The sequence below is a fragment of the Esox lucius genome, chromosome 7 (genome assembly GCF_011004845.1).
Source record: "Esox lucius isolate fEsoLuc1 chromosome 7, fEsoLuc1.pri, whole genome shotgun sequence".
Lineage (NCBI taxonomy): Eukaryota > Metazoa > Chordata > Actinopteri > Esociformes > Esocidae > Esox > Esox lucius.
The window spans coordinates 40,621,554-40,639,841 of NC_047575.1; the positions used below are offsets into that span (position 1 = coordinate 40,621,554).

General features: G+C 42.8%; 1 protein-coding gene and 1 long non-coding RNA gene across 16 annotated transcripts in view; one reads left to right on the forward strand and one right to left on the reverse strand.

The window, feature by feature from the left end:
- Positions 1 to 18,288, reverse strand: part of nbeaa (neurobeachin a) — a 126,014-nt gene that overhangs the window by 16,204 nt on the left and 91,522 nt on the right. For 5 of the 15 annotated variants that reach the window (XM_029120733.2, XM_029120730.2, XM_029120734.2 and 2 more), the window contains 15 exons: positions 17,557 to 17,622; positions 16,481 to 16,649; positions 15,756 to 16,129; positions 15,457 to 15,593; positions 12,997 to 13,151; positions 10,981 to 11,107; positions 8,792 to 8,911; positions 5,733 to 5,866; positions 5,061 to 5,122; positions 2,575 to 2,639; positions 2,355 to 2,463; positions 1,571 to 1,737; positions 889 to 1,013; positions 524 to 676; positions 389 to 421 (listed from right to left, as the gene is read on the reverse strand). In XM_029120733.2, the coding sequence (XP_028976566.2) occupies positions 389 to 421; positions 524 to 676; positions 889 to 1,013; positions 1,571 to 1,737; positions 2,355 to 2,463; positions 2,575 to 2,639; positions 5,061 to 5,122; positions 5,733 to 5,866; positions 8,792 to 8,911; positions 10,981 to 11,107; positions 12,997 to 13,151; positions 15,457 to 15,593; positions 15,756 to 16,129; positions 16,481 to 16,649; positions 17,557 to 17,622 (1,996 nt within the window). The remainder of the gene's footprint in view (positions 1 to 388; positions 422 to 523; positions 677 to 888; positions 1,014 to 1,570; positions 1,738 to 2,354; positions 2,464 to 2,574; positions 2,640 to 5,060; positions 5,123 to 5,732; positions 5,867 to 8,791; positions 8,912 to 10,980; positions 11,108 to 12,996; positions 13,152 to 15,456; positions 15,594 to 15,755; positions 16,130 to 16,480; positions 16,650 to 17,556; positions 17,623 to 18,288) is intronic. The other 10 variants (XM_034293514.1, XM_029120740.2, XM_029120739.2 and 7 more) reach the window with 3 other exon arrangements.
- On the forward strand, positions 7,594 to 7,859 carry LOC117594763. The gene is made up of 3 exons (XR_004576000.1): positions 7,594 to 7,615; positions 7,739 to 7,799; positions 7,841 to 7,859. It is a non-coding gene; the product is annotated as an uncharacterized LOC117594763 (long non-coding RNA).

Here is an 18,288-nt window from a genome sequence, read left to right on the forward strand (position 1 = left end):
TCGGAATCGGATTACAGCCAGTTGCTTGTGGACTTTTTTGGTGTTACATTCATTTGGCTTATTGATCATGTCGGCCGTGCACGTCCTGATCTGGATCGGTCACACAGAACTCATTGATTGGCTGTATATTGATGTTTAGCAGAAAAGTAATTAGATTGGGACTATGTCCTATAAAGACGACAGCGTAGTTAGGGATTGGCCTGGCACAAAACACTAAGCACGTGTTTGAATTTAATCATGAATGGAATACATTTTATCCATTTGATGGGAAGAGAATATCTTTATTGGAATAATTTCAAATCGTGTTTCTGTTGATTAGATTTAAAACAGTTAGAGTGAATGTTAAATTGGTTAGCGAATCCAAAACCAGATTGTTTCTCCGACTTGCCTCTGGAGGTAAAAACCCGCTGTCGAAAACGAACTGGGAAGAAGAATACAGAGAGGTTTCAACACAGGGAGGATGTACGTGTAAGTGTATGCGTTCATATGTGTGTGTACGTGTATGTGTGTGTACGTGTCTGACCTGCAAGGTTGTCAATCTCCTTCTCCTGCAGCAGACTAACAGCATCATCGTCTCCCTCAAGCATCAGCTCCGCTTCTGGGTTCTGACTGACTACTGATTGGCTGCGGAACATCTTTTTAGACTTTAGCCCCTCCTCTCCCTCCTCCTCCGTACCTGCACGACACAAATAGATTAACAAATACCAATAAACCAACCTCAAATAACTTGCCAGCTGGATAACTAACAAACTAAGCAGCTGACAGGTGACAAACAAACTGTGGGCTGATGCATGATGGGACAGCTGACTAACAAACTGTGGACTGATGCATGATGGGACAGCTGACAAACAAACTGTGGGCTGATGCATGATGGGACAGGTGACTCACCATAATCCTCCAGGGCTTTGAGTGTCACGTCTGGGTGGGTGGAGCCAAAGGGATTTCGTACAAATCTCCGCCTCCTCCTCAGGTCATCCTCCCAGTAATCCAGACGCCAGAAGTCATGCAATTGGCTGGGAAGAGAAAAAGGGGGGAGGGACACAAAGCTCAGTGAATGTACAGTAAATAAATATATAAAATTAGCGATATCCTTTGTGGTGTCTCAGGGTTATAGCCATGGGCTGACAAATTAAACAGTTAAAGCATGTAGCATCTTAATCTTTTAGTAAGAACACTAACAGATGACACGCCATCATGAGTCGTTGACAGGCGGACATCAATCTGTCAATCAATCAGAATGAGTGTGTGCGTGGGTCTGAGCAGCGTCACAGATGCTTCCTGTTTTGACAGACTCATTTACAGATAGCTAACAGAACCCAGCAGTCCGCACAGCACCGACAGATGCCTTCACTGTCCTTTGCTATTTAAAAACACAGTACACTGAATAAAAAAATACAAAAACATATATCCATGGTAGTATTCCACTTCAAAGATCAAACCTGTTGCACATTTTACAGTTAAATTATGAATTAGCCAAACAGTAACCAAACATCACATTAGAAATTAAATTAAAGAAATCGGGCAAAGAAGCAAACACCACACAATTTCAGAGCTCCATACGACCCCTCACCTCTGGGACATCGTTCCCCACGCCCCATGCTTATTGGTCAGGATATTGAGGATCTTCTGTTTCAACTGGTTGGCGGTCACATGGTCTCTGTGCTTGGCGGCGCTGATCAGGTGATCACACATCTTCTCCTCTTCCCTCCGGTCAGCAGCGTACTGGGCACAGTTGGACTTGAGAAGAGAAAGGGAGAAGGACAGAGAGACAGAGAAAGAAGGGGATACATAAAAACAAGTTAAGATACATAATATTGTGTTTAGATTAATTCTGTGGTGATTAGATTCATACTGTTGTGTTTAGATTCATTCTGTGGTGACTAGAATCATGTTGATTTCATTTGATGGTAGTTGGACTAGTGGTGGAGGTTCCTAACCGAGGTCACTAACCAAGTACCCCCCCCCCCCCCCCCCCCCCAAGTACACCCAGGGTCAGAGGTTGTTCTATACCCAGAAGCTGTTCTACACCCAGAGGCTGTTCTACACCCAGAGGCTGTTCTACACCCAGAGGCTGTTCTACACCCAGAGGCTGTTCTACACCCAGAGGCTGTTCTACACCCAGAGGCTGTTCTACACCCAGGGTTCCAATGTGTGTTCTACACCCAGGGTTCCAATGTGTGTTCTACACCCAGGGTTTTAAGGCTGTTTTACACCCAGGGTTCCAATGTGTGTTCTACACCCAGGGTTTTAAGGCTGTTTTACACCCAGGGTTTGAGTGTGTTCTACACCCAGGGTCCAGGGCTGTCCTATTCATTCCATCAGTGCTACAGGGTAAATGCTACAGTTCCTTTCACCTCAAACTCTGCATGTTTGTGTACATCTTCGGCCCTCTGCCTGTTCAGGATGAACTCCGCCTCGTTGGCCACACGCACTATGTGGTCCTTCATAGCATGACATAGCAGTCTGAGGGGCAGAGAGAAGCAGCGCGTGGATTAGATGAGCGGCAGGTATGACACCTGTCACACAGACAAGCAGGCTCAGGTGGATGGATGAGTGTGATGGGGGTCTGGCTACCTTCCCTCGTTGATGAGCTCGATGAAGGCCAGACCGGCGTTTTTCTGGATGGAGTTCTGCCATTCCTGGAAAGGTAGACACAGACACACCGTCAGAATCTGCCAACTAGTGACCCATTTAACAAGGATGCTGCGGTTGCCTGGCTTTGAAGATCCAATCAGGCCCACTGCACATTAGTCTAGCTCTCTTACTGTCTGTTCAGTTAAAGTCACAAACCACCACAGATGTATTTTCATGAGGGCGATGTAAAGGCTTGAATCAACACACATAATGTAACATATTGTTACATTTACATTGTTACATGTCATATATTTTCTTGGCGATTCATTTCAGGAAAATACAAAAATAAGGGACCACAAACCAGACTTGATGTCTTGTATCACCTTAGAAACCCACTAAGTGAACAGATCGATATTACAGCCTATTCCCGAAACATAGTTTACAAGATCAAGTCTGCATTGTTAGCTATAATGACTAAGAGCTAAGTTGAAAGCTATTCTCTCAGAACAAGAGGGCGACGCGTGGGAGAGAGAGCGATGAAGAGAGGGAGAGAAATAAACAGAGAGAGAGACTGAAAAAGAAAGCTCCATTATCACCATGGCTGGGATAGGTCTGGAGGACACAGGGGAGCGTCTCAGGTTTCCATCCCCATCCCAGTGATCAATATCTGGGCTAGGGTTCTGTCCCCTGGGCCCCTAATGGAAGACAAGGCCAGAGCCATGAGTAATACTAGATATGCTGACAGGAAGAGGAGGAGAGGAGAGGGGAATGAAAGGACAGGAAGGATCAAATACAGGAGAAGATGGAGAGATAAACACGGGAGAAGAGTGAGGTGGTCTGCGAGAGGAGATGGGCATTTCCACGAGGAGAGGAGGACTTGGAGTCAAACTGGACGGACACAACAAGGGGAAAGAGATGAAAAGGACAGGATGTATGGATGAAGGGATGGACAGCAGAAGAGAGAAGTGGAGAGGAGGAGAAACAGGAGAAGAGGCAGAGGAGTTGTGAGGAGGATGAAGGAATTTGGAGCCCACTAAAGACATGAACATCTCAACTCCGGGACTTGCAGCAGGAACATTCCGAAGGCCCTGTGGACGTGGAACCAGCCCGAGGTGAGTACCGTTCTGGCTACCTGTCGCGCTTCTCCACAACCTGAGTGGGCAGACGTGCTAGCTTGGTGTGTTTTATTATTTCTGTTATATTGCTGTTAGTCTGACCCCGCTGGTCAACAAGGGGATTGGCCACCCCTGCGAGCCTGGAACCGCTCAGGAAGTGTTTCCCAGACACTGTTACGCTGCCTGAGTATTTCTTGATGTTGTTTTGGATTATCTGCAGTGCATGTTGTGGTAACCGCCTATATTACAAAACCCTGTTCAGAACCTGTTTTATTAATTGACTGATGGATGGACTGAGAGCACTGACAAAACAAAGCATGTTTCCTAAGTAAATAAAGCACAGTGCTTAAATTATGGTGTTCCAGGATACAGAGCAGAAATGGAGGAGAATCCATATTTGGAATCTCTGTTTCACCTCGCCTTGACTCAACCATTGAAGCTGTCATGAAGGGCGAGTCTGTAACCTGATACCCACGTGACAGCACTTCTATCAGGCCATCGCCTTCCCATTGGCTACCTAGTGGTGCATCCTTAGTGCTGCCTGTCTGACTGACATATGTAACATTATGTGACTGAATCTAAGTGTATTACAAGTTATTAAATGACAGTTCATTTTAAATACTACCACAGTCCGGGTGTCTGTTGCAGCATTCTGCCATGTAGAAACAATTGTAAATAATAATATAAATGTGAAAAATGCAGTGGGTTCACAATCAAAGAACAGGGTCATTAAGATCTTATTTCTGGTTTACAATTTATTTCCAGATCATTTGCATTTATTAGAAATGCGTTACCGGTAAAACTCTCAGACCATGCACTCAGAGTTGTCGCACGGTTGAATTTAAGACCATGCACACAGAGTTGTTGCACGGTTGAATTTAAGACCATGCACACAGAGTTGTTGCACGGTTAAATTTAAGACCATGCACACAGAGTCAGAATCTAGTTGTCCTCCTCTGATATATACAGCAAAATCATTAGACTAGTGGGTTTTGAAACACAAAATGCTAGGTGGTTATATACACCCCTACCAGCCATGTCGTTGTTGTTGTTGTTGAGCAGTGTTTGCATGTTGGGGGTCAGGACTGGGACAACAACCGATTGGGCTTTTGGATACCACATAAAGGAGCTATGTTCATGGCAGAAAGCAGTGCCCCAGTTCGCAGTGTTGTTTTGATTCGGTTTGGAGGTATCCAAAAGAAATGTCACATCATTGTGCTAACTACACTGGCAGAGTGCGATGCAAAGGATAGGGAAAGAGCCAGAGAGAGGGATTAGAATAGAAAGAGAGGATGAGAAAGTTGAAGAGGAGACGGAGGAAAAAGAGAGAGGGACAGATGGAGAGGGACAGAGACAGAGTAAAGGATGTACCTGAGAGCAGAGCAACATGACCAGCTCCACCACTGAAGTACTGGACTTCATACACACAAGACCTATAGAGACAAAAGAGAGAGCGAGAGAAAGAAAACAAAACAGAGAAAGAGAGACAGGACTTAGCACTTAGGTTTTCCCACTCAGTTAACAGCATTAGATCACATAATGTCAGATATTTAGAGGCATTCCACAGAAAGGACAAATGATCCCGGGAGATGGACAGAACAGAGAGTGAGAGACAACAGAGATAAAGATATACAGAAAGAGTTTTTTTGAGTTTTTATGACAGTGAGACAACCTTGAGACAGACAGTACAGAAGCAGAGTGGATACAACTAGTATTGATATCCTTTCCCACTATATGATCCCTTTACTATTTCACTAGATCCATTATTTAAGCATTATATAAAACACCTGTATGTTTTCCCAGCATGCAAAGTTTTAAGGTGGCCCATACCTGTTCAATAGAGATTTGAGATTGCCAGCCAGACAGACAGACTGAGACACACACACACACACACACACACTCTCTCTCTCTCTCTCTCGCCCATCCATAAGAGCATGTTGCGAGCAGAACAGTGACGTGTTACGGTGAGGACTCGACAGTGGATGAGGGATGGACTCGGCCCACATGGAGACGCCAGGTAGAAGTTAAAGGCGTGTACAGCACCTGTACCTTCAATGAGCAGCTCCTGGCCATGGCTACCCAACAGGGTCCTGGAGAGGAATGGAGCAAAGTCCACAAAGATCTCCCTCAGGAGAGGGGCCACCTTTTCCAGCGCTCGCTCCAACTTAGTGGTTATACTGTGGATCGAGAGAGAGTTGGGGGGGGGGGTAGAAGGAGGTCATAGAGGGGTGACAGAGAAGATAGGAGAAAAAGAGGGTTGGGAGAGAGGAATATAGGGAGAAGAGCGATAATTAAATAGAGGTTTAGAGGAGAGAGGAGGAGGTGGAGGAGGCAGAGAAAGGTAACGTTAGTTGAGTTGTATCAGTGGATTTTGAAAAGAGAAATCATCCCATATCTACCCATTCATCCTGGACCTTTGTTAATGTTATGAAGCATTATGAAGCATTATGCATATGGAATAACAGAGCTGTAGCATGGTTAATACAACTTATGACGTATTGCAAACAGATGAAATGGAAGCATACACTATAGCTTGTTTGAGGATGGTGGCCTTGGGGTTTCACCTAGATGAGCATAGGCATGTGTGTGTGTGTGTGTGTGTGTGAGAGAGAGACTATGTGCATAATGGTTGTAATGGAAGCTATGTTGCTATGCAACAGCAGTAAAAAGCAGCAAGTTATGCACGCATCTAAAAGTACATGGAACCAAATAGAGAAAGAGAGAGGAGAGAAAAAGAGAGAGGGAGCGAGACAGAGAGGAGACTGAAAGAGAGAGACAGACAAACAATATATAGTGAAAGGTTTGGTGTATCAATCTACCAATGATAGAAATGATACAGTTTTACCAGTGCTATTGGATCAATGGTTAAGGTCCTATTAACTCAGTGAAGGGCTTATGCCATTGAAAATAAGAATGATTGGTTCTCAGTGACTTGCATGGTTAAATAAATGCTAAAAAAAACTTTAAGAAAACAAACATAAGGTCAGAGGTTTAAATCCTGTGAAGGATCCTAACATCCCGTGTTGTCATTTCTAGCACAGATGGTGTGTAGATGGTATCTACCAGGGCTTCTGTTAAGAACATCTGTCGCAGGACAACGTGACTGGCAGGCGTTTATTTTGAGACATTTTCATAACAACTTCTTCTTGTTCACGGCACGCACCTCCTTTCAACTGCACAGGGTTGTCCACGTTTCCCGTGAATTTGTTGCAATTTCTGTCCGTTTCACCAGTTACGGTAAACTTCACTGAAGTCCCTTATTAGGACTTTGCGAAATGCGATTTATTTTAGAATTTTTTAACCAGCTGTAGCCGGCTAACAGAAGCCCTGATATGAGCATGTGTGTATGTATGTAGATTAGTTGATCATTAGGGAGGAAGGTACAGTATTTAAGCAGATTAGTTGATAATTAGATAGGAAGGTACAGTATGTAGATAGATTATTTGATCAGTAGGGAGGAAGGTACAGTATTTAGGCAGAATAGTTGATAATTAGATAGGAAGGTACAGTATGTAGGTAGATTATTTGATCATTAGGGAGGAAGGTACAGTATTTAGGCAGAATAGTTGATAATTAGATAGGAAGGTACAGTATGTAGGTAGATTATTTGATCATTAGGGAGGAAGGTACAGTATTTAGGCAGAATAGTTGATCATTAGGTAGGAAGGTACAGTATGTAGGTAGATTATTTGATCATTAGGGAGGAAGGTACAGTATGTAGGTAGATTAGTTGATCATTAGGTAGGAAGGTACAGTATGTAGGTAGATTATTTGATCATTAGGGAGGAAGGTACAGTATGTAGGTAGATTATTTGATCATTAGGGAGGAAGGTACAGTATGTAGATAGATTATTTGATCATTAGGGAGGAAGGTACAGTATGTAGGTAGATTAGTTGATCATTAGGGAGGAAGGTACAGATTGTAGGTAGATAAATTGATCATTAGGTAGGAAGGTACAGTATGTAGGTAGATTATTTGATCATTAGGTAGGAAGGTACAGTATGTAGGTAGATTAGTTGATCATTATGTAGGAAGGTACAGTATGTAGGTAGATAAATTGATCATTAGGTAGGAAGGTACAGTATGTAGGTAGATTAGTTGATCATTAGGTAGGAAGGTACAGATTGTAGGTAGATAAATTGATCATTAGGGAGGAAGGTACAGTATGTAGGTAGATAAGTTGATCATTAGGGAGGAAGGTACAGTATGTAGGTAGATTAGTTGATCATTAGGGAGGAAGGTACAGTATGTAGGTAGATAAGTTGATCATTAGGGAGGAAGGTACAGTATGTAGGTAGATAAGTTGATCATTAGGGAGGAAGGTACAGTATGTAGGTAGATAAGTTGATCATTAGGTAGGAAGGTACAGTATGTAGGTAGATTAGTTGATCATTATGTAGGAAGGTACAGTATGTAGGTGGGTGGATGGGGGGTAGTAGTGATGGGAAGTTGCTAACAAGGTATTTTTGCTGATGACTTATGGCAGAATTCAAGCTCAGATCATTATTTTAACTGGTTTTAGTTTGCCTCAAAGAATTAATCATATTACTCACAATAATATATAAAGATATATACTGTATTAAATACTTTTTACTTCATTATTATCAAAATATTCCTATTGACATTAGTAGATTACGAATACTAGGCTACAGTAGTAAAAAAAAAGTATGAAATAGACAAATTTTTCACACAATTTGATGCACCCAGTTAAGGACAATTAAGAAGTATTTTTTGGATCTCGCGTCAAAAACAAGATCAGCCATCACACAGTTTGATACCACTCCATGTCAGTTTGATCGGGTGTGAAGTGACCAATCTGCAGTATAACCTATCGTCTCCCTCTTACATATGACTGTAGGGACTATGGAGACTTGTGGAACTCTGCCGCCAACCGTTCGAATGAACGACACAACTGAAGTTACAAAACAAAAAAGTTGGGACTCTTGAATCACACAGAGTTGTTCATGAAAAACGAATCAGTCGTGAACTGAACATGATTAGTAGGTATGCAGGTCTGTCGATTGGGTCAGTAGGTTAGTCCATAGCTCTGTGGGTTGTGGATAGGGTCAGGGGTCGTGGGTCAAGGGTCATGGGTCCTTGCCTAAGACACTGTCCTGCATCGCGGGGGGCAGTCTGGAAGCCTGCCAGAGAGCTAAAGGGCTTGAGCTCAGGGGGCGTCAAACCGCTCCTCAGTGTGCACTGCTCCACTTCGCAATAGGCACTGCAATACACAAACCACATACACACACACAGATTAAAGTAACACACACGCTCGCTAACACGTCTACACACAAACATTACACTCCCTGACATAGCCTGATGATAGACAGAGAGATTAGCTTGAGTTCCATAACGGCATTCTTTAATGTGCACTGCCACAACTGGTTTATTTGAAATATCACTAGATCCTGATCATATCCATTTCCAAAGTGAGGCCACCGGTTACAGGCTGGGGATGCGTGGAATAGCATTTATTTACAGTAGAAATGTGTAGTAAATGTGAAGGAAACATGGAGCAGGTAAAATCTGTTTGAGGTGGATCGTCAAACATACGGCCATGACTCTCTAATGGTGTCTCAGGTATGGTGAGATATTGGCAGGAGACACATTTCCAATTCACACAGGTATGATACACTTTGCAAATGTGTGAAATGAAAAAAAAATACAACAAATCAATTTAGGAGGTAGAATAGATTTAGATAGTATAGAGCATTAGGAGGTAGAATTGGTATATAGAGTATAAAGATTTAGGAGGTAGAATGGGTGTATATAGTACAGAGAGTTAGGAGGTAGAATGGGTGTATATAGTCAAGAGAGTTAGGAAGTAGAATGACTGTATATCGTATAGAGAGTTAAGAGGTAAACTGGGTTGTATATAGTAGAGTTAGGAGGTATAATGGGTGAGTATACTATAGAGAGTCAGGAGGTAGAATGGGTGCACACAGTATAAGGAATTGCACTGTACATAGAACTACTATATTGGAGATGTAGAATATATTTTATATGACATTGATACTTGCTGGAGTTAACTAGCTTTGCTCAAGTGTGTGTGGGTGTGTGTGGGTGTGGGTTTGTTCAGTAGATGGTTTGTTCTTCAACACGAGCGACTTCATGCAGGCAATGGAACAAAGCAGTGGACATGACATTGTGTTAGCAACGTAGATGACTAGAATGGGTACCCCAATCTATTTCTATGGTGGTTAACAACAAGACAAATGCAGACAGAGGGTTCAGGGGAAGAGGAGAGTGGAATGCATAGAGAAAACAGAGTAGAAGACAGGGAAATAAATGGAAGAGATGGGAAAGAGACATGGGGAAGAACACAGATGAGAAGAGAAGAGACAGGGAGAAGAAAAGAGAAATGAGAAAAGACATGGAGAAGAAAAGAAGAGAGACGAGAGATGAGAAGCAAGATGAGAAGAGACAGGGAGAGAATAAAAGAAAAGAGAGGAGAAGAGACAGGTAGACAAGCAAAAAAGAGAGATGAGAAGAGACAGGGAGAGAAGAAAAGAAGAGAGATGAGAGATGAGAAGAGACAGGGAGAAAAGAAAAGAAGAGAGATGAGAAGAGACAGGTAGAGAAGAAAAGAAGAGAGATGAGAAGAGACAGGTAGAGAAGAAAAGAAGAGAGATAAGAGATGAGAAGCAAGATGAGAAGAGACAGGTAGAGAAGAAAAGAAGAGAGATGAGAAGAGACAGGTAGAGAAGAAAAGAAGAGAGGTGAGAAGAGACAAGGAGAAAAGAAAAGAAGAGAGATGAGAAGAGACAGGTAGAGAAGAAAAGAAGAGAGATAAGAGATGAGAAGCAAGATGAGAAGAGACAGGTAGAGAAGAAAAGAAGAGAGATGAGAAAAGACATGGAGAAGAAAAGAAGAGATGAGAAGCAAGATGAGAAGAGACAGGGAGAGAAGAAAAGGAAAGAGATGAGACAGGGAGAGAAGAAAAGAAGAGAGATGAGACAGGGAGAGAAGAAGAGAAGAGAGATGAGAAGAGACAGGAGAGAAGAAAACGAGAGAAGAGAAGAGACAGCGAGAAGAAAAGAGAGATGAGAAGAGACAGGGAGAGAAGAAAAAAGATGAGAAGAGACAGGGAGAGAAGAAAAGAAGAGATATGAGAAGAGACAGGGAGAGAAGAAAGGAAAAGAGATGAAAAGAGACAGGGAAAGAAGAAAGGAGCCAAAGTACAAGAAGAGATTGAAAAGGAAGCTAAAGGATGAGTGTGAGAAACCAACATTTTTTTGCGAGAGACAGGTATAAAAAAAGAAAAGGATAACCAAATGAGGAGGATCTGACCTCATGTTCTCAACGCTGTCCTCAGGCATAGGAGCCACTGTCTGAACAGCCGGAAGGTTCTTACTGGTCGCCCCATTCACGAAGGACGACGAAGAGGAGGAGGAAGAGGAGGCAGAGTCTGTGGCACCTGGTAGAGGCGTATGTTAATGTGTTATCAAGATGAAGACTGGGCCTGAACCACAAATCGCTTACTATGCATCACCTGCAAAAAAACATACTATGCTTCACCTGCAAAGTACATACTCACATCACCTGTGAAGTACGTACTTGCAGTATGTAGTATGTAGCATGCAGTATGGAGTATGCAGTATGTAGTATGCAGTATGTAGTATGGAGTATGGAGTATGCAGTATGGAGTATGCAGTATGCAGCAAGTATTATGTAGTATGTACTGTAGTATACAGCATGCAGTAGGTAGTATGTAATATGCAGTACGGAGTATGTAGTATGCAGTAAGTATTATCTATTATGCAGTATGCAGTATGGAGTATGTAGTATGCAATATGTAGTATGCAGTAAGTAGTATGTATCATGCAGTATGCAGTAAGTAGTATGTAGTATGAAGTAAATATTAAGTAATATGCAGTATGCAGCATGCAGTATATAGTATGTAGTATGCAGTAAGTAGTATGTAGTATGCATTATGTAGTACGTAGTATGCAGTAATTAGTATGCAGTATGTAGTATGCGGTATGAGATTTGACATTAAAACAAGGTCTAAGGGGCACATGGTGCCATCTAGTGACCAATTTAAGTAATTACAGTCAGAAATCAAACCTGTGACAGATACAGCTCTGGAAAAAATTAAGACACCACTGCACCTTTTTCTTTCCTTTCCAAAAAAGTCAAAAAGGAAGGTTTTGAGTGAGGAACCGAAGGGTAAAATTTAAGAGACCACTGTGAATTTAATGCTTCTGTTCCTTACTCAAAACTTTCCTTTTCAGATACAAAAGCATTTCTACCAACTGGATTTTGCAATGGCAAGAAATTATACGAGTTTAAATCAGTAATGGTCAAAGGATTGGTTGACAGCTCAAACCGTCTCAAGCCTTCAAGAGCAGAGTTCAGCAGCAGGCCAAACACAGGACAAAGAACCAGAAGCATTACAATTATCATTGTATTTGACTGCAAACTCACAACCATCTCAATGATACATTTTTCATTTATGAACCTATTGTATTAGCTCAAAAATAGCATGAAAATAGTATATGTCTGTTGTTCTACCAGACAGTTTGCTTTTGGTAGCAGAAATACATGTAAATTAACATTTGTTTACCTTTTAAATGCAAAGGCATTCTTGAAAATTGGGACAATCTTGGTCTGGCTATAGAATTGTAGGAAACTTGCTTTAAAATTCTTCCTAATCACTCCTTGCGTAAATGTGTACAACGGCTAAAAAATTTAGGGACTCTGCAACTTAAATGAAGGCAAACAGCAGTGTTTGTTATGACCACTAGCCCCCTTACCCAACGCTGACATCACCACTGCTGAAAATAATCCCAGGGGAAACACTGTACACTCTGCTGTATGTAACTCTGTCAACTCTATTTTAATCTCTTAAGTGCCTTTACTTCTAAAGGCACACCCAAAACTAAATTTATTTTGCATTCACTACAGCTCTCACAGTACGTTTAGCAAACCAAATATAAATATACTGTGTATGTATTATGTATCTGAACAAATATAAACACAAATATTTTTATACGTGTAAGAAAAAACAATTAAGAAAACCTTTTCAGATACACTCCATTTCATAGCGAACTGTAGAAAATTGCAGTCAAATAACTGCTTTTGCATAAGCAATAACAATAAATGTATGTACTACCAAATTATGTTTTATGAATGTAAAAAATAACATTAGACACATTATATCAAAATCTCCCAAGTGTACCAGGTATGAGTGTACCAGTTGGGAGTGTACCAGGCGTGTGTGCGTGCGTGTGCGTGCGTGCGTGCGTGCGTGCGTGCGTGCGTGTGTGTGTGTGTGTGTGTGTACCAGGCGTGTATATGTCTCACCTGTGGTGTTGATCATGCTCTTGGGCGTTGCTGTGGCAGCAGCGAAGATGTTAGGTGTACTTCCAGGAGTGGCTGCTCCGCTGGTGGTTGGCGTGCCAACTGTGTTGACTGACAGACTGCCAGGAGGGGGCTTCTTAACGGGCACCATCACTGACCTATCACAAACCAGAAAACAGCTGTCAGTCACTACACCAATGACTAAATGGCAATGGCTCCATCTTGAGCTCTGGTGAGACTAAAGTGTAATTCGTGCCATGTTGATTATACCTGTTAAATCCTTTTTAAATTTGAAGCCATTTTCAACAAATCAGTACAAACCTAGTCCTTAGATAAATCAATATAAATCTAGTCCATAACTAAATCAATATAAGCCTAGTCCTTAACTAAATCAATATTAACCTAGTCCTTAACTACATCAAAATAAACCTAGTCCCTAACTAAATCAAATTAAACCTAGTCCCTAACTAAATCAAATTAAACCTAGTCCCTAGCTAAATCAGTATAAACCCACTCCCTGAATAAATCAGTACAATCCCAGTCCTTGACTAAATATTAAACCCAGTACTTACATCAGCACAAATCCAGTCCTTGACTAAATCATTATAAACCCAGTACTTAACTAAAGCAATATAAATCCAGCCCTAAACTGAATCATTACAATCCCAGGCCTTGGCTAAAAGGGACAAATCAAATATTCATCCCTTGTCTCTTTAAATAATTTTTGCTCAAAGGTTTTGCAGAGATGCTGTAACCAAATATGAAGAATACGAGATACGAGCTATACGAGTAGCGGGACCTCTTTCAGTCCAAGTCCAAGCTCTGACGTCCTGGAAACAGGCCTGAACTATCTAGAGTATCTGGCCTGGACTGGAAATAGGCGTAGAACTGTAGAGAACATTAAAGCTTTATTTGTGACTTCTTTCAGACAGCATCCCTGAGTGTAGCTGTCTGCACTTCTGTCCTTCAAATCTCTACACACACCACACACACACACACACACACACAAACACAAACACGCACACGCAAACACACACACACGCAAACACATGCACGCACACACATGCACGCACACACACATACATACAAACAACACACACGCAAACACATGCACGCACATATACATACAAACAACACACAAACACACGCATACATAAAGAGAAACCGAAAGACTGACAGTCACACAGGCAGGAAGACAGGATGATGGTCTGAGTAGTTTTTGATCTAATATGCACCCCCTGTTTCTGATCAATAATTTAGCTGCTGGGGACTCATAAATGAAATATGGAAAGAAAGTTGTTTTCCCCCGAAGCCGCAAAAGGAGCATGTTGATGTGCATTCTGAGCATTACTGATGCAGTATCTTCATTTGATTATCCTGTTGTTGTAGGAATTATACCTCGCAGTGTTTATTTCAACATTACAATGTCAGGCTATTTACCCCTACAGCACTTGTCAATAAACTAGAATCCACATAACAATTCACATTTTATATCGTGGCAAGATTACTTATTTCCTGCCGTAGAAAGTTATAATCAAATAATGTTACGGCATCTGCTGTTACAGTATTCATAGAACAAGAAGCTTAATGACTACGGAATATTAAACACGGCAAATTTCTGTGAACAAAATGTTGTGGTCTTAAATTGGGGGGCCATTGTCGAAAGTCTGATGTTCAAATCTGTAATTCAATATTGGAAGCTTGTACATTTACGTACATGCTTGCAAGCTTATGTTTGCAAGTTTGTATATTTTGTTTGCACTTGCAAGCTATATTTGACAAGCTTGTACAATGACATTTGAACACATTTTACAGAGTTACATTAAACTGATGGACCTTTCTGACCAATGGCATTGGTTGTAACAACGTCCTTGTAACTGATTGGTCAGAAGTAGAAGGCCCACTCCTCTCTCGCTTGTGGAACACATTTTCACTTACAAACCTCAAAACATTTTTCAAAATTCATAGGGTGCAAAAAAAAGATCTGCGAGTGCATTTCAACCTGAATTTAAAATTTTGCTTGCAAGTCGAGTTGAATATAAACAATAAAATTGCAACTGTTCAAACATCCTTGCACAAGCTTATCAAACATAGCCTGCAAGAATGTACCTAAATGTACAAACTTGGAAAATGTAATTCCAAATTTGGACACAAAACACGTGATCACGGCCCTCAATATACGGCTATGAAATTTTAGACACAAGTGCACAGAATTTTGACACATTCATATTATCTGGACGTTTAATATTCCATACAAGAAATCTTTGATATAACTGTGTAAACTGTATAATAACGACCTCATCATCGTGACAGCTCTCTATTTATATTTTAACAGGAGGCGTATCCCGGGAAAGACATTAGAAGAGACAGGCCCACCAATTTAAGGACGGAACAAAAAGCTGACATACACACACACATGCACACACGCGTACTGTACACACACACACACAGACACACACCAACCTGTCAAATGAGTGAAACTGCATGGGTAGCATTGGGTGTGTTTTGAGGGCGGGATCAGGGTGGTAGGGGGTGGGACCAACTTCCTGCCCTGCCTCCCCTCCATCCAGGGGCGCGGCCACAAGGCTCTTCAAAATCTCCTGCATGACGTAGAGGAAGACAACCCAGACAGTAGGAGGGACCAGAGGTGACAACGATATTAGCAATTAGCATTGTCAATAAAATCCATCGATCCATAGATCACTTTCAATAGCAGCAGAAACAGACGATGGATGGAGATGGACAGAGAGAAAGAGTCCAACCTTCACATTGATGCCCTTGTTGGTCTGACTGATGCTGGAGATGGACGAGGGCGGGGCTTGGCCGTGACTAGAGGCGGAGTTGGGGTTGTGGGGAGAATCTAGCAGGCTCTCCCTTGACCTCCTGACCTCTGACGACAGTGTGCAGAGTAAATCCCCTCCCCCGTCTCTGTCTGTCTCCCTGCCGGCCAGACCCATGCCCAGGCCCATGCCCAGGCCCAGGCCCAGCTCCGACCCGTTCAGACCCCCTGGCCCGTGGCCCTCCTCCCCAATCCCTGAGTCGGTGTGGGGCAGAGAGGCTAGCGGAGAGTCCTCCATGGGTGTGGAGGTCTGCTTCTCCCCCCGGCCACTATCAGTGAAGGAGGATGACGGGTGCTCTGGACACAGAGAGGGAAGGACAGAGACAGACAGGCAGGGAGAGAGAGAGAGAGAGAGAAAGAGAGAAGGAGAGAGAGAGAGAGAGAGAGAGAGAGAGGAAGAGAGAGAGAGAGAGAGAGAGAGAAAATGATTGTAAATACTGGCCAGTAGAGGCTGTTGATGGTGTTAATTAGGCACATCTAAGCTGTTCAGGTTCGTAAACGTTCCCTGATTTTCCTAAATGGGGAATGTTTTTGGGGAAAACTTCACAACTATCCAACCAGGATATCTGTAAAACAAGGGAAGTCACTGAAGGGTTCTGGGTTATTGCAACCCAGACCCAGACAGACAGAAAACACTGAGTCCGGTACCTGTGCTGGTTGGGGAGTTGATCTCGTGGCGGATGCTCCTCCCTGATAGGCTGCTGGACCTGCCAATCTCTCTCTGAGGTTCCAGGATGTCCCGGTACTTTGACACCATGAGGACGGAGATGAAGTAGACAACCGCCAGGGCCAGGAACTGAGCCTGCTTACTGTCATCCTGTGGATAAGGGAACACACAGAGGGATGAGGGTGGTTCTGTAGACCAGAGGAAAAGGGAACACAGAGGGATGAGGGTGGTTCTGTATACCAGTGGAAAAGGACAAGGAAACACAGAGGGATGAGGGTGGTTCTTTATACCATTGGAAAAGGACAACGGAACACAGATGGATGAGGGTGGTTCTGTATACCATTGGAAAAGGACAAGGGAACACAGATGGATGAGGGTGGTTCTGTAGACCAGTGGAAACCGGAACACAGAGGGATGAGGGTGGCTCTGTAGACCAGTGGAAACAGGAACACAGAGGGATGAGGGTGGTTCTGTAGACCAGTGGAAAAGGGAACACAGAGGGATGAGGGTGGTTCTGTAGACCAGAGGAAAAGGACAAGGGAACACAGATGGATGAGGGTGGTTCTGTAGACCAGTGGAAACAGGAACACAGAGGGATGAGGGTGGCTCTGTAGACCAGTGAAAACAGGAACACAGAGGGATGAGGGTGGTTCTGTAGACCAGAGGAAAAGGACAAGGGAACACAGATGGATGAGAGTGGTTCTGTAGACCAGTGGAAACAGGAACACAGAGGCATGAGGGTGGCTCTGTAGACCAGTGGAAACAGGAACACAGAGGGATGAGGGTGGCTCTGTAGACCAGTGGAAAAGAACAAGGGAACACAGAAGGATGAGGGTGGCTCTGTAGATGAGGGTGGCTCTGTAGGGTCCTGTAGGATGGCTGGATTGTAATGGTCTTCAAATGGAGTATAAACCAGCCTTACCACATATGTGTTAGGTGAATGATGAAAGTGTGTAGGGGATTGAGGCTGGGGAATTCAACAAATGTAATGTCTCTCTCACACACACTCACAGACACACACTCACACACACATACAAACACATGTTTTTTTACTCACTACGTCCCTGAAGACAACAGCTCTTAGGCGGTTGATGTCAACGTCCTGTAGAAGTCTGTCTGGGTCCTGTGGAATGGAGGGGAGGGAGTGTTACACTGTGTAAACTGTTCTGGTGAAGAAATCACAAAGCAGCTGGATGAGCCAGCAGGAGGAGCAAGCAGGAGGAGCCAGCAGGAGGAGCCAGCAGGAGGACAGGAATGTACGCTGATAGGATAGTCAATATCTCCAGTCATTGTTGCTGATAGTGATGTTGTGGAAGATATGGTCTAAATGAGCCTCGACCGTAAACTATCTCTGACTTTTCAAATGAGCTTGAACACAGTGAAAAGACAAAATTGGTGAGTAGCTACTGCCTGTAGGACACCATGAGTCAGTCGGTTAACCTTTGAAACTATAAATTGCTTTGGATTAAAATAGCTGATAAATTACTAAATGTCCTAAAACTAAAATCAGATTGATAAATAAAAATACCTCCTTGTGATTATGTATTTGTGCATGTGGGTGTTTGTGTGTTTTTCGTGTATTCTTTTTTGTATGTGTGTGTGGGTGTATTTTTATGTGTGTGTGGGTGTATTTTTGTGTGTGTGTGGGTGTATTTGTGTGTGTGTGTGTGGGTGTATTTTTATGTGTGTGTGGGTGTATTTTGTGTGTGTGTGTGGGTGTATTTGTGTGTGTGTGTGTGTGTGGGTGTATTTTTGTGTGTGTGTGGGTGTATTTTTTTTGTGTGTGTGT